The sequence below is a fragment of the Capsicum annuum genome, chromosome 2 (genome assembly GCF_002878395.1).
Source record: "Capsicum annuum cultivar UCD-10X-F1 chromosome 2, UCD10Xv1.1, whole genome shotgun sequence".
Lineage (NCBI taxonomy): Eukaryota > Viridiplantae > Streptophyta > Magnoliopsida > Solanales > Solanaceae > Capsicum > Capsicum annuum.
Genome location: NC_061112.1, coordinates 150,153,407 through 150,167,747, shown reverse-complemented (window position 1 = coordinate 150,167,747; position 14,341 = coordinate 150,153,407). Strand labels below are relative to the sequence as shown.

The following is a 14,341-nucleotide window of genomic DNA, read 5'->3' as shown; positions in this document are numbered from 1 at the left end:
TTTTGATAAAAAAAAGTGCTTAACAACACTTGTTTACCAAACACAACTTTTTTTCAGTTTCAATACTTTTATCCAAATACGTAATTGCTTATTTTTAAATAAATTCAGTACTTTCAAAAGCATTTTTAAGAAACTTTTTCAAAACCACTTTTTTTTGGCCTATCCAAACGAGCCCTTACAAAAGTTCTGGACGATGCTGCGTGATATATACAAGCATTACAAAGAAAACAAACCACTCACTTTCCCATTTTGTTTTCGAGTTCGCATTTTCAACTTCAAGAATTACATGGATTCCACCATGATACAAGTCGACGTGACTACGTCTCCTTATTTAGTTAAGCAGACATCAACTCACACAGTTAGACAGATTACTGTAACAACACACAACGGATCTGAGAGGTACTCTAATTGGAGATTGAGATTGCATATTATAATTTATAGCTTTAATGATAGATTCTCGAACCAATTTCAGTGCAAATGTAGTATTAAAGTCAATTTTAGGGAATGCTACGATTAACAAGAATAACATATTAACGCTTGCAGAAGGAAACATAATAAGAATAACATATTAATGTCCATAAGAAAAATCATCATTACTAAAGAGCTCATTATACAGATGATTCTATTCCACTCTCAGGTCAAACATTTAGTTCAATTCATCAAGAAAGCCAAAAAGCTAAAACTTAGGAGTAAATTTCGAGAAAAAGAGAATGTGAAGGTATACAGCTGACATCACAAGCCCACTCCGACAGTAAACAAGAACCTAAGCCAGCGTGAACTAAAAACAGCTTCGATGTTCCCGAGAGAGCCTATTAACCATGATAAGGTGCATGACCAGGTGGTGGAATACCTCCCGGCGGCATGGTTGATGGATGAAAAGGCTGACTTACACTAAAGGGCGGACTACCAACAGCAATGGGGTTGGTCTGCTGTGACGATCCCGGAGGATTTACTGCAGTTGCATAAGCAGGAACCGGTGGAGCATATGAATGACCAGGATATCTGGTAGGAGCTGACGGGAAGGTTGATCCGCCACCCTGCAAATTTGGATTCCATGAGGATAATGGGGATGTCGGTGGTGCTTGGCCAGGAACAGCACCAACAGCGGCATAGCCAGCTGATGACTGTGCTGGACCAGACTGAGGGTTATGCCAAACAGCTGGTGGGGCATGGACTGCAGCTGATTGCTGCATCGCAAGCAAACTTGATTCTGGAACTGTGTAATCTCTACTTTTGTCACTGTATGCCTGTTTTGACATAATTGAATAATTAATTTAAGCTAAGGGTCTAATGAAAAGATGCAGAAAGGAACAAGTGCTAAGAAGCATACTTCAGTAATCGAATCTTTATTTATTTAGTCATGAATTTTTCCCTTTGAAACCAACTCAAAAGCACATATGAATACCTGTACATTCAGATCAGTATGACGAGAGTATGATAGATGAAGCTTACAATAGCCACCATCATATATGCAGTGTCCCTCTAAAGCGTCCTTTGCAGCAGCTGCAGTTGTTACATCTGCAGTAGAACTGATCCATCAACACCTTATGTTCCAATAGGTTCAACTTCGGGTGTATTCGGTATGGAGGAAAATATTCCCTATTTTCTCACGTTTGTTTGGTTAAAGATTTTTGGAAAATATTCTTTTTAGGAGGATAAGCTCGTTGATACAAGGAGAATGATTTCCTTAATGAAAGTAGGTAAAACAAGTGGCAATATCTCCTCCGACTCACAAAATCACCCACCCCACCTTCACCCCACCACAACCACCCACCTTCCCACCCCCTCCAAGAAAATAATATTTTTTTTTAAAAACATTTCTAATCCCACTCCTTACCACGACCTCATCCTCTACACCGAAACCCCCTGCCCCCAAAAAAAAATTAATTTTCCCACCCTATCCCCACCTACATACACCTGCCGCCCAAGCTTGCCCCACCCACCACAATCCCCTGCCCACTCCCTCCACCCAGACAAATATCCATCACTCTACCGCTACCCATTCTCATTGTTTTGAGTTTAGATGTATACAAATGCTTTTAGGAAAATATTTCTAACCTGTGTACCGAACACAAAAAAATTGATAAGAAACAACTTGTTTTCCATGGAAAATATTTTCCTCCATACCGAACACATTCTTCATAGAAAAGCACATGGAAAAAAGAAAAAAAGACAGCGGAATGTGCATGTGGAGACTATAAACAGGATGACATGCTTACAAATCCATCTGCTAACTCCTAGTGTAAGATAGTTGAATGTGCACTACTCTTTTTCTAACTATACAATAATGTATTTGGTTCAACTTTTGGGCACCTCAACTATTTCTATAGGTGGATCTCCAAGATTTACACTCAATCGGTTCAACCTTTCATTGAACAAATTGTACTATTAGGTAAATATATATATATATGCTCTGTGTCAAAAGCTATAGATTATGATTCTTTCACCAGGTAGCTATTACCTCCCAAGAATACAACTATTTAGTGTTGATCCCCCCCAGTTCTCACCCACTTCATTCACACTTATGCCACGCCCTTGGGCGCGTGGATATTATTATGCATAACAAAATCGAAAAGACAACGCGTGAATTTCCTTGGAAAAAACTTGAAGAATTTATAGAAAACATTTATTGGCAATTCTGGCTAAATTTTTAGGCTTAGAATATCCTGACATCCAAAATCACATTCAGCAGTAGTTGGCTGTTGTGCATTCTGCAGGAAACCTGATATGCTTTATCATGAGGTGATTGAAAATACTGGTATTCACATACATGATTGTGATGCAAGACAGATCATGTAGTTAGACTCAATTATACTAGTGAGAAATTTGATCTGCCAAACCTTCTCATCCTGCATGAATGTACATGAATTTGTCTATGGGAATGTTCATAGAATCTTATACTGGAGCTAGCCAGTTGCTCTTAGTGCCCTAACGCACATTCCTAAGGACCAAAGCAATAGCCACAACCACCAAAGAGGGTTTGATAGCAGACATGGTGCATACTTCCGTTAAAGGTTGACGGGCTTCAATGGGCAATCAACAAGATGCTTATTATGGAAGATCTCAAGAATGGGTCCAAAAATTGTGATGAAGAACTATACGTATTTCATGATCCACGTCTAAGCCCAAAAGGATGAGATTACGGCCCACATGGAGCCCCAAAGAGCTTAAAATCAAGCCCATGTGGCTGAGCATTCTGCCCAAAAGGGAGCTTAAATCCTCACCCAAAATGGATGGAAAGGTCATGTCCAAGTCACATAAAATGAGCACATCTTTTGGTTGAGATTTTAGCAACTAGTTTCCTTATATTGTTAGGGAAAGAAGATTGACATTATTTTACCTGTTTGCTAGTTTAAATTTCCTAGTTAGGTTTCATATGTATTATTTCCATAAAAGTAGGATTCCTAATGCCGTGTTATTTGGGATAGCTCCCCCTCTATATAAGCATGGATTTTGTTATTTTTAAGAACAAAATTATTGTTAATATTATTTGAAAGGTTTTTCTTTTTTTTACACATTTGTGTGTGGTGACTCTGAATTTATCTCAACTTTACAAGAAATATTCTTTAGGATGTAAAATTAATTCATAAATGATATCTTTGGTTTTTACTAAAGTGAGCAATTAGTCTTATACTAATTAAACTGATATCTTTGATTTTTATTAAAGTAGGTAATTAGCCTTGTACTAATTATTGTCTAATTTCTTCAAAATAGAGGTCTAGCTCACTTTGTTATTTTAAGTTATTGAATTGATTCTATTAGTATCTTGTTAGTTTTAATCCATTAATATTTGAATACCACAATCAATTAGGGTTCTTACATCACACACAGTGTTATCAAAGGCGCGCTTAAAGTCCTAAAGCGAGGTTCAAAATGTGTTGAGCGTTTCACCTCGCTTAATGTGTGCTTTAGTGTCGTCGTCAATTTTCAAAGGCATACTTTTCCTTGCCAATGAGCCCTCTTCTGAAGAAGCAACACTAAACAATTGATATTTCACTTTATGTAATGTTTATTCAATTTCTTTGTTCATATTTTACCATTTATACTTATAATTATTAATCTCATATTAAACATATATATATACATATATATTTATTTATTCTCCCTTTGCGCTTTTTTTCTTTAAGGCCCATGCTTTGTTCGTGTTTTGTGCTTAAAGCTCCAACGGACCTTAAAGCTTTTTTGAACTGTTCGCTTTTGATAACACTGGCACTTAATTTTGAAATTCAGGGATTTTACTCTCGGATTTCGAATATCTTTATATTCTTATACATGTCTTCGTATTTTCACTTTCGCATCATTTTCTTTTTTTTTCTTTCAGGTAACCCAATTCTTATCGGGATTCGGAAAGAAGAAAAGAAAGAGATGAAAATAAAGAAGCTACCATAAAACTTCAAAGGCTAGACCAAGTAAACACAGGTGTTTACTAAGAGCAGAACCCATAATCCATACATACCAGGATACTGAATTAATGCCTGGGTTTGACCATTCTTCTCAAATATAGCGATCTTTTGAACGGTACCAAAGGAAGAGAACACCTGTTTCCAAAAAGAACAGTAACAGCAGAATATAACTGAATGATTACACAATTACCACAATGGACATCATGAAATAAGAAGGGAGACGAGTACCGTGGTAAGGACATCAACAGTAACAGCATACTGCATATTCTCTAAAGAGGCAAAAAGCACATTACTCTCAGCTTCCTGTTTCTTTCCATCTGGACCTACAACAGGCTGAATACAGACCTTGTGAGGACTTCTCCAATACAAGGATGACAACAACTAAGATGACCAAAGGAACATACCTGAAGAAGCCCCTCCATTGCAGTAGGATTTACTGGAAGATAAGGGTTTGTGTAGTCCCTATACAATGAAACAAGGAACTAAATGTGAATTAACTAGATCCCCACGATAAGCGATGCTAAATACGAATAAAAGTCGACAACATTCATCCCAAAAAACATACAGGGGAAAGGCGAGGCATCAGGGCAAATAAAATGGAAACAAGATAAAATCTTATATCAAAATAAATTCTGCATACACAAACATTAAAGACTACCAGACAACTCAGCAGCAATGTCTAGGTATAAAAAAAGCAGTAATTGAAATGAATACACATTTTGTGATCCATAAAACAATAGATAAGCATTCTCCAAACCATGAACTCGGTGTAAAAATAAAGATCTTCACATGATCATCTAAAATGAGAAATGAAAAGAATGCAGTTAATCACTATTATGAGATAAAGAAAATTACTACGAGGCCATGACAAACACATCTGTGTTTTAGCTGCCGAGCTTCACTAAACCCTAGATGACAAGAAGTATCAGAAATTAGAAAAACACCTCAACTGTAAAGAAAACGCAGATAATGATAAATTAGCAAAGAATAATGCAAACAAATCTAGCAATAACAATGAGAATATAAAGCAACAAAGTCATAGATACAAAAAAGCTGTCTAGGTAAATCTGTGCTACCTGCTTCGATGAGATTGAAACTTAATATTAAGGTCCGTGTGTGCTGAATATGAGATGCGCAAGTGACAATGATTAACATGTTCTGGAAGCAGGTACCTGTGATAAAAATTAAAGGATTATATCATGCGCAAGTTTCAATGATTAACATGTTCTGGAAGCAGGTACCTGTGATAAAAATTAAAGGATTATATCCCAAAAAATATATAAAAATATATATATATATATATATATATATACTTTAAAACTACACATTAAGTAAAATGCTCTTCACATATGCTTCCTGTCATAGGATTTTATGATTGTGCGAAGCGCGGGCAAGTACACTAGTTGATCATATGTAAAGTGAGAAGCAGGTTGAATAAATCCAAGGTAAATTCAAACAATGTACTAGGCATACTTTGGTATACTTCTTCCATCTAATGCCTCTCTAGCAGCAGTTGCTGTCCCAACATCACTAAATTGAATCAATGCCTGTCAAATATACCAGCAACCAATTAGCACTCCGCCGTTTCATCCACCCAAAATTAAGAAAAAGGCAAAACTCATTGGTCCACAGACATACCGACCTGAAAACCTGCAGCCTTTTCGAAAGTAGCAATCTTCTGAACAAAACCAAAGGCTGAAAATACCTGAAATGGGTTTTAGCCCATTAAAAGCAATCAATCAGAGAAAAGTAATAAAGGAATATCAATGAGTACTATGATTCCCAAAACATGCTGAAGAAGAAACACAAAGGAACTAGATTGTGAGTGCAGAGTAACACCTGTATATGCAAGCCATAGAAAGGTTTATGACCGACATGATTACATATCCAGAATGTCTCCAACAAAAGATCTTAAATAATGACCATCTGTGATTCAATCAACTTTAGTTAACACTGCCATCATCTAATGTTGTTATATGCGACGAAAGTTAAATAGTAAGTAATATTGAGCTCTTCTACAATCTGAATCATGACCAAAGTTTCGGTTTTGGAGAAAGCAGTAAAGGTTGAACAATCTGCTATGCTAAAGAAAATATGTTCTAAAACAAGAAAAATCATAAATTGCAGTCCCTAATTTAACACAAAGCAATGTAACAATATTCTTCGTAGAAGTCCACTCGTTGTGGGTTTTTTTCTTTTATTGGAGGGCTTGTATTAAAATACAAAATAATTCACAAGATAGAGAGATACGGCTGCGTACAAACCACCCTCCTTAGACCTCACTTGTGGGATTACACGGGATATGTTGTTATTAAAATAAAAATTCTTGGATCATGTCATGTTCAAAATTTTATTATCATAAGGCACAACTTCTGAACAGTCCATGAAGCCTGAATTAGCTCACTTGGAAATATTTCCTCTATAAGGACGAGAGAAAGCAACAAGACTCTTACCAAATGAATGACATCGATACTGACATCACCAGCTTCAACACCCTCGATAGTTACCAGCAAAACATTTCCTGGAACATCTCCAGGACTCTTATTATTGACGATCTCATTCCTGTTAGAATACTGAATGTACACTGTCTTGCCACGAACTTGAGCAGGCTCTGAAGATGAAGCATAATATGAAACCATATTGATTGCTTGATTAAGGTCCGACTGCAGTTGACAAAAACACACATTAGGGGTAATAATAAATGTCACGTTAACACACTCATAAGGGAAAGCTTAGATACAAAAGATTTGCTTTAGAAAAGAAACCCAGGAGTGCAACAAACCTATTTTAGCAGTTACTTATTCTATAATTATAATTTACAAATTCATTATGGAAGCTCCAAATAATTATAATGTTCACAAATTCATAGTGAAAGCTCTAAACCATTCCAAAGCCAGTTTCAGCACACCACAACTAATCCGGTGGCTAGCAGGCAGTCCTACAAGCACAAATTCTGAGGAACCTGCGCGGCAATAGGATATCTGGATCACACACAATGTTTTGGGTTTGAACTGATATATCCTAACTTCAACAACCCAGCCATCTCCTAATCATTCTTAATGAGTTAACCATGGAGCATAGCTGCCATAAACAACCAATGGAAACTGCGATAAGTCTTCGAACCGTTGATGCTTTTAACAAATGAACTCTAGCTACTTCACATTTAGCCGCAACAGCGAAAACTAAAAACAGTTGGACCGAATTTTCCTAAAAAAAAAACAGGATGACCATCGTTGTCCCTCTTAACAACACGGTTAATGCTTGAACTCTAGCTACTTCACATTCAGCCACAACAACTAAATCCAAAAACAGTTGGGCGAACCTTAGGTCTCAGGTTCAAATCCTAGCAGATACAAAAAAAAAAAAAAAAAAACACTACGTCTCAGGTTCAAATCCTGATATCTATCGCTCCGGAGCTGACAGGTATTAGTCGAGGTGTATGAAAGCTGGCCTGACACCACGGTTATAAAAAAAAAAGTAAAAACGGTTGGGAGAATTTTCCTAACAAAGAAACGGAAATGAACATCGTTGTCACTGTTCATACAATGAATCAAAAAGCAACTTACGAATTCGACAAACGCTTGGTTGCGATTGGCTCCGACGTTGCATTTGGTGTTGACAATTTTACCAAAGGGCTTACAAAGTTCTACTAGCTCTTCATCGTTGCAATCCCATGGAAGATTACGGAGGTGAAGAACTTTCGACGGCGTTTGAGTATACCGGAATTGCTGTTGCCCGGATGTTGACATCGAACCGATTAGGGTTACGATTTCCCCCGTCGGAGTTTTTCTTTAACGGGCTCGTTACGACTTCCAAGAAAAATAACCGGTGGTTTATGTGTGTGTGTATAAGTGCTGTTATATTGATTTTTCTAATCCCTTCAACTAAAAGGGTAATAATTAACCACAAATCTTTTCTCTAAAATTTTCGTCAAATTTTCTTATTTCTTCGTAATTTATGATTCTTTTTGAAATTTCATTTTACGAGAAATATTATATTATGTTCCTAAAATGTTATGAATTATTAATAACAATCAAATAGTTAAATATAAATTGAGTGATATATAAAATTTATTGGAGATGAATTTCATGTATAATTTATTAAAAACGAGTTCATCATATCTAAAAGGTAGTGGGATAAACCTCCATTCCATCAAATGAGGGAACAATCGTTAGCTAAAGCATGAGCTACTTGATTGTTGATTTTCTAACTCGAAAAACAGACACTAATTGAAAACTCCTTATTAATCCTAGACAAGAGAACCAAAATAAAAATTATTTGAAATATTTTATTCAAAAGCTTGATGAATTAACTAATTATCTGTCTCAATTACTAAACAACTATAGCAGATTCATAAAATCTAAATTATAACCTACAAAGATTGTTTACATAATAACAATATATATCAGTATAGTTTCATATAATGGATATAGAAAGGGCAGGATGCACATAGACTATACTGCTCAGAGATGAAATAGAAAAAATATTTTCGATAAAGTTCCGGCTAAAGAAAAAAATAATTTATTTTAGGTAAAAAATTCACTTAAATATATGCTTGTTTCTTTCTATTCGAACAAGAAGATTTTTCAAATGTTGTCTCGTCTAGGCAAAATTGAGGGGAAAACAAAAATCTAAAATTTAGCGTTGATAAAATTTCATGATTTTATCATTTCATCAAAATAATAAAAGAATATTATTTTTCAAATTCAAAGTTAAAATCAATGAAATGAAATTACTTAAACTTCAACCTTTTACTCCAAAATAGTAGTTTTTATTATTAAGACAATCCATTATTTTTATTAGTCATATTTGTACATATATTAATTAAAAATTAATTTGATTATTTCTATTAGTCATATTCGTAAAATAATAGTACTATTTTTAGTAAACAATTAAAAGGGCCTGTTGGGCTACTAATTTATTTATTTATGGAAAAATAACCGCATTCCAGCACCCGCCAACGGGGGTATTAAATCAACCAGTCCAGCAAAATTTGTGCTGTAATTGACGGATCGGAATCGACTCGGTGCTTATACATTAGCATTCTCCAGCAGGTAGCAATTCACTCCACAGTATTCATGATTTGAATTTGTCTATTTATGGTTAATACTATTTGTATAGGAATCATACACATGTTGGCTATTAGGTGCATTGAGATTCACGCGAAAACGCATGTGAAAATATTCCTATTGAATTTCAGATCTGTGCTTCTCCGCCTTACTGAATTTTGCAATTCTTATGCTGCAAGTTTATAGTGCCTTCAATTCCAGTAGAATCAATTTGTGTTGTTGTGGGCGTGGATTTCAATTTCAGTGCGTTCTTGTTTTATTGTTTATGCAATTGTAGTGATTCATTTGTCGTCAGGATTATAACGGGACATCCTGCTAATCTAGAATTGATAGCTCGATGTTGCTAACTGATAATCGTTCAGATCCCGTCTCTGGCAATAAATTCTTTGAATTGTTCTAAAGATCCAATGCTGTATAATTCTTTAGAGATACAACAATTTCTTGATCATAATATTCTAAACAACCTTTCAATGATAAGCAGAGTATTTTGTGATGGCTGGTCAACGAAAGCGCGCCCATTCTCAGTCTCGTTATGCTGACAATGGGAGAAATAAAAGGAGAAATGCTGGCTCTGATAAGGACCTTTTCTCTATCGGTCCTGACGACACGGTTTATCGCTACTTATGCCCTGGGAAGAAGATTGGAAGTATTATCGGCAAGGGAGGTGAGATTGTTAAGCAATTGAGGGCGGACACTAAATCTAAAATCAGGATTGGTGAGACGGTGCCTGGCTGTGAGGAACGTGTTGTCACCATCTACAGCTCAAACGAGGAAACAAACAACCTTGATGGCTCTGAAGATTGTGTTTGTCCTGCCCAGGATGCGCTTTTGAAAGTCCATGAGAAAATTGTTAACGACATAGTTGATGTGGACTCTGAGGATGCTCCCCAGTTTACTGTTAGGCTTCTAGTACCTTCTGATCAGATTGGATGTATCATTGGGAAAGGGGGTCAGATAGTACAGAATATTCGTAGTGAAACTGGAGCTCAGATTCGTATACTGAAAGATAACCATTTGCCTGCATGTGCATTGAGCTCGGATGAACTTCTGCAGGTAGTGCACCATCACATCCTATCTGATTTTCCCTTTCTTAGACTGTATCACATTGTTGTTTTTCCTGTTAGGTACTTCTTTATTATTAAATTTCATTAGGCTGTTTAATTTAATTTTTTGCTTAGTAAATTTGATCAAGTGCTGCTCTGCTGGTTGTTCATTTATGAAGTTGCATGCTCTTTTTTTTAAATGACAAGTAAAATTAAGTTGCAGGCTTTCTTTTTTAGCCTATTTATTTTAGTGTTCTTTTTGCTGGTCCCTTTCTCTGATTTGTCAGGTGAAGTATGCAAGTTATACTATACTTGAATTTCTTTTTCTTGTGGTTCAAGCATCATTATCGTTAAAAATTTAGATTACTCTACCATTAATTGCTGTGTTTCATACGAGGGTTTCAAATGCAATCTTATTTGCTTTAGTAATGGGAATTTGAATTTTTTTTTCTCATGGCTGACTTCAGTACTCGTGGATTCAATTGGATTTCAGATATCTGGTGAAGCCACTGTAGTGAAGAAGGCGCTTTATGAAATAGCAGCCCGTGTTCATAAGAATCCATCCCGTTCTCAACACTTGCTTGCTTCTGCTGCACCAAATATCTATTCTTCAAGGACACTTGTAGGTCCAACTGCTGCTGCTCCAATAGTAGGAATAGCCCCATTAGGGTCTTACGGGGGCTACAAAGGAGAGACTCGGGACTGGTCAAGGCCCTTATACTCAGCTGCAAAGGATGAATCATCTTCAAAGGAATTTTCTATTCGTTTGCTGTGTCCTACTGCAAATATTGGTGGTGTTATTGGTAAAGGTGGTGTCATAATCAATCAAATTAGACAAGAATCTGGTGCAGCAATCAAAGTTGATAGTTCTGCTGCCGACGGTGATGATTGTGTGATTTCAATTTCTGCGAAAGAGGTATTTTCTTTCTCTTCTTTTGATGTTTTGTGTTGGAGTCTACAAGTTGATAATGTTTGTCTTTCTTTCATGCTTGTTTTTTCTAGTTCTTTGAGGACACATATTCTCCAACTGTTGAAGCAGCATTGCGCTTGCAACCGAGGTGCAATGAGAAAGGTGAAAGAGATTCCGGTCTTATATCGATCACCACAAGATTGCTGGTCCCAAAATCTCGAATAGGGTGTCTTATTGGGAAAGGAGGAGCTATAATCAATGAGATGAGGAAAATTACAAAAGCTAATATTCGTATACTCTCCAATGAAGACCTCCCCAAGGTTGCTGCTGAAGATGATGAGATGGTGCAGGTAAGCATACAGTTAAGAGTTGTAAAGCTTATATGCACCAAAGATCTCTCGGAGGTCTTTGATTTTGGATGTGGACATATTGAGGAGCCATATATATATATTTATTTTGTCTAAAGGTCAATATTAATTGAATTAAGATGTCTTTGATTAAGTTTTTAGGAAGTAATAGAACCTGTTTTCCACAGGTTGCATCTTTCAATTATTCTTTCATTAATTATTTATGTTCTTGTGTTCTTCTGCTGTATTCCGTTCGTGTTTTGCGAAAGCAATCTCACCCAGTAAAGAGAAGAGAAAAGAAAAATGGAAAGATCAATCACACAGTATGAAAAGATGGGGTTGCCAATGTAAAACTTTCTTAGGCTAGTATTCCTTTTGAAACAAGACCAAATCGATTTCCAATATCCTTCGCCCCTTAATTTCTCGTCGACCTTCTATTTTCCATCCATGGTCCATTCCGTCCCCACTCCTAGTCGGAATACTTTTCTTTTTTTATTTTCTTTGTTTGTCAATCGGTTCAATTGATTTGTTCCTTTATTTTTCGTCTTTGTTTAGGTCTTGTTAGTGCCTCCTTATGCTTTGCATTCTTATCCTCCTTGGTTTCTTATTTATGCAGGAATATCTTGTTAAATTCTCTGGTTACTTATGATTATGCTTGTTGTTTTCTCAACTGACCTCATCTCTATGTTTCAAAATGTTTTTCAGATCTCAGGAGAACTTGATGTGGTAAAGGATGCACTCATGCAAGTAACTTCACGTCTGAGGGCTAACCTTTTCGAAAGAGAGGGTCCGGCATCTGCCTTTGTGCCAGTTCATCCCTACCTCCCCATGACAACAGATTCAGATACCTTGAAACACGAAAGTAGGGACACTAGAAGACATGGACATTCTTACTCAGCTGGCTATGGTGGTTCGAGTGATCTTCCACGTGCTAATGCTTATGGAAGTTACAGTGGTATCCAGGTAACATATATGAAAATCTTGTGGGAATTAATTAACTTCACTTGCTCTGTAAATTTTTTCTAATATCTATGCATCCTTAGTTTTTAATTTCTAATTCCATCTGCAGAGTAACAGCAGTAGCAGCATAAGATATGGAGCTTATGAAGGATATTCCCTTGGGCGTTCTGGTGCTTCTAGGTAAGTTGTTCTGGGCTTTCCACCTTTTCCTGAATTTGGTTGTTATGTCATGTTGTGGCTCTATCACCAGCCTATTGCCGCTTAATATACAACAAATACACCTCAATCCCAAGCAAGTTGGAGTCGACTATAGGAATACTTGTTGATTGTGTCGCTCCATTTAAGATCATTCCAGCATGATATTATATAAAATAAAGTAAAAAGGAAATGTATGTTAAAGATAAACCAGCATGAGCTGTAAGGGTAAATTTTTCTTTCTTTTAATTCATTTTTAGCTGCTAACTGTTTTGATCACGTGTTTGTATCTTGGATGTTACTTTAAACATCAATTAGCTCTTCTAGTTTTGTCACTCCCATCCTATGCCCATGACTTTTAGTATAGCTTATCTGTATATAGTTGCTTCGAGTTTAGAAAATGAGAGTTGTGGTTTTTTGTTCTTATTATTCACATGTTAAGCTACTGCTGCCAGGTCATCAGGGCAAGACCCTGCTTCCCGCAGAAAAAGTTATGGTTACTAGTGTGTGTAACTGGACCGGCAGGTAGCTTGTGGATCCCCCCTTTTTGCTTTGCATTTCTTTGCTTCTTTCATTTGATTGACCTAAATTTCATAGCTAGCTCAGCTCGTACTAAAGTTGACATTTTGGTATGATGACCTAGCTTCTTTCCTGATGTTGAAACTAATGCTATTGTTTTCCCTTTGCTTTCTCCCTTCATCGCAAAACAGCTGAGATATATGAAGCATGAAGCCAGCCTATTGCCTCCTTTGCACCTAAACCAGAAGACCAGATAAATGAGGATTTGGGAACTATGGCCTAACCTTGATGCTTTTCTTTAGGAGGACCATAACTGAAGATTTGACCTCTCTATCGAAATTTGCCATGTCCCGACATCACAAACTTACAAGTTCAAAAATCTTGTGGTCCAAAGAACCAGTGTAGCCGTGCGCCTTTATCCTTCTTTCCTTGTGGTTGTATTGAAGATGAATAACCCCCTCAAATCTCAGCCATGTCTTGATTTCTTTTCATTTTTTCTGTTTAATTTTAATTTGGATGAGTTATTGTGGGATTTGATAAAGGTAGATGTTAGACCTGTTCTCCTCGTGCAGTTCTGTCTGTTTTGCTGGTTCTTTAGAATGGAAAATTTAATTTGTATCCCGACATTTGATATGTGTCACTTTATCGTATCTTTGATTTTAAATTATATATCATCTTATCTTGTTTGCATCTGATAACCCCGGATGTTTGCTCAAGATGTGTTCATATTCAATCATAATTTGCTTCCCTGATCAATTCATTGGCAAAGCATCTTCCAAATTTTTCTATGATTGTTTGGAAGAGGATCTCATGGATACCGAACAAGCATGCGACTAAAGCTAAAGGTCTGCCTGCAGTTCTCTGTAGGCAGAGATTTTAAATGTAAATGAGTAAT

At 36.4% G+C, this 14,341-nt stretch overlaps 2 protein-coding genes across 4 annotated transcripts; one reads left to right on the top strand and one right to left on the bottom strand.

The window, feature by feature from the left end:
• Window positions 1-572: 572 nt before the first annotated feature.
• LOC107860520 (polypyrimidine tract-binding protein homolog 1) lies at window positions 573-8,362 on the bottom strand. Of its 2 annotated transcripts, none has more exons than XM_016705905.2 (10): window positions 7,970-8,362; window positions 6,857-7,066; window positions 6,046-6,108; window positions 5,877-5,950; window positions 5,480-5,575; window positions 4,808-4,865; window positions 4,632-4,736; window positions 4,457-4,538; window positions 1,406-1,518; window positions 573-1,247 (listed from the first exon to the last, which is right to left on the bottom strand). In XM_016705905.2, the coding sequence occupies exons 1-10, from the start codon at window positions 8,150-8,152 to the stop codon at window positions 813-815; spliced, it is 1,419 nt and encodes a 472-aa protein (XP_016561391.2). In that variant the 5' UTR covers window positions 8,153-8,362; the 3' UTR covers window positions 573-812. The 2 variants fall into 2 exon arrangements, with proteins under 2 accessions (XP_016561391.2, XP_047263483.1); XM_047407527.1 differs by having other exon boundaries at window positions 1,453-1,518; window positions 7,970-8,277.
• Window positions 8,363-9,237: 875 nt separating this feature from the next.
• On the top strand, window positions 9,238-14,136 carry LOC107860519 (KH domain-containing protein HEN4). Of its 2 annotated transcripts, XM_016705902.2 has the most exons (8): window positions 9,238-9,457; window positions 9,954-10,525; window positions 11,009-11,431; window positions 11,518-11,775; window positions 12,478-12,735; window positions 12,842-12,912; window positions 13,383-13,452; window positions 13,638-14,136. In XM_016705902.2, exons 2-7 carry the CDS (start codon window positions 9,965-9,967, stop codon window positions 13,429-13,431), a joined length of 1,620 nt encoding a protein of 539 aa, XP_016561388.1. In that variant the 5' UTR covers window positions 9,238-9,457; window positions 9,954-9,964; the 3' UTR covers window positions 13,432-13,452; window positions 13,638-14,136. The 2 variants fall into 2 exon arrangements, with proteins under 2 accessions (XP_016561388.1, XP_016561390.1); XM_016705904.2 differs by lacking the exon at window positions 13,383-13,452 and having other exon boundaries at window positions 9,305-9,457.
• The last annotated feature ends 205 nt before the right edge of the window (window positions 14,137-14,341 follow it).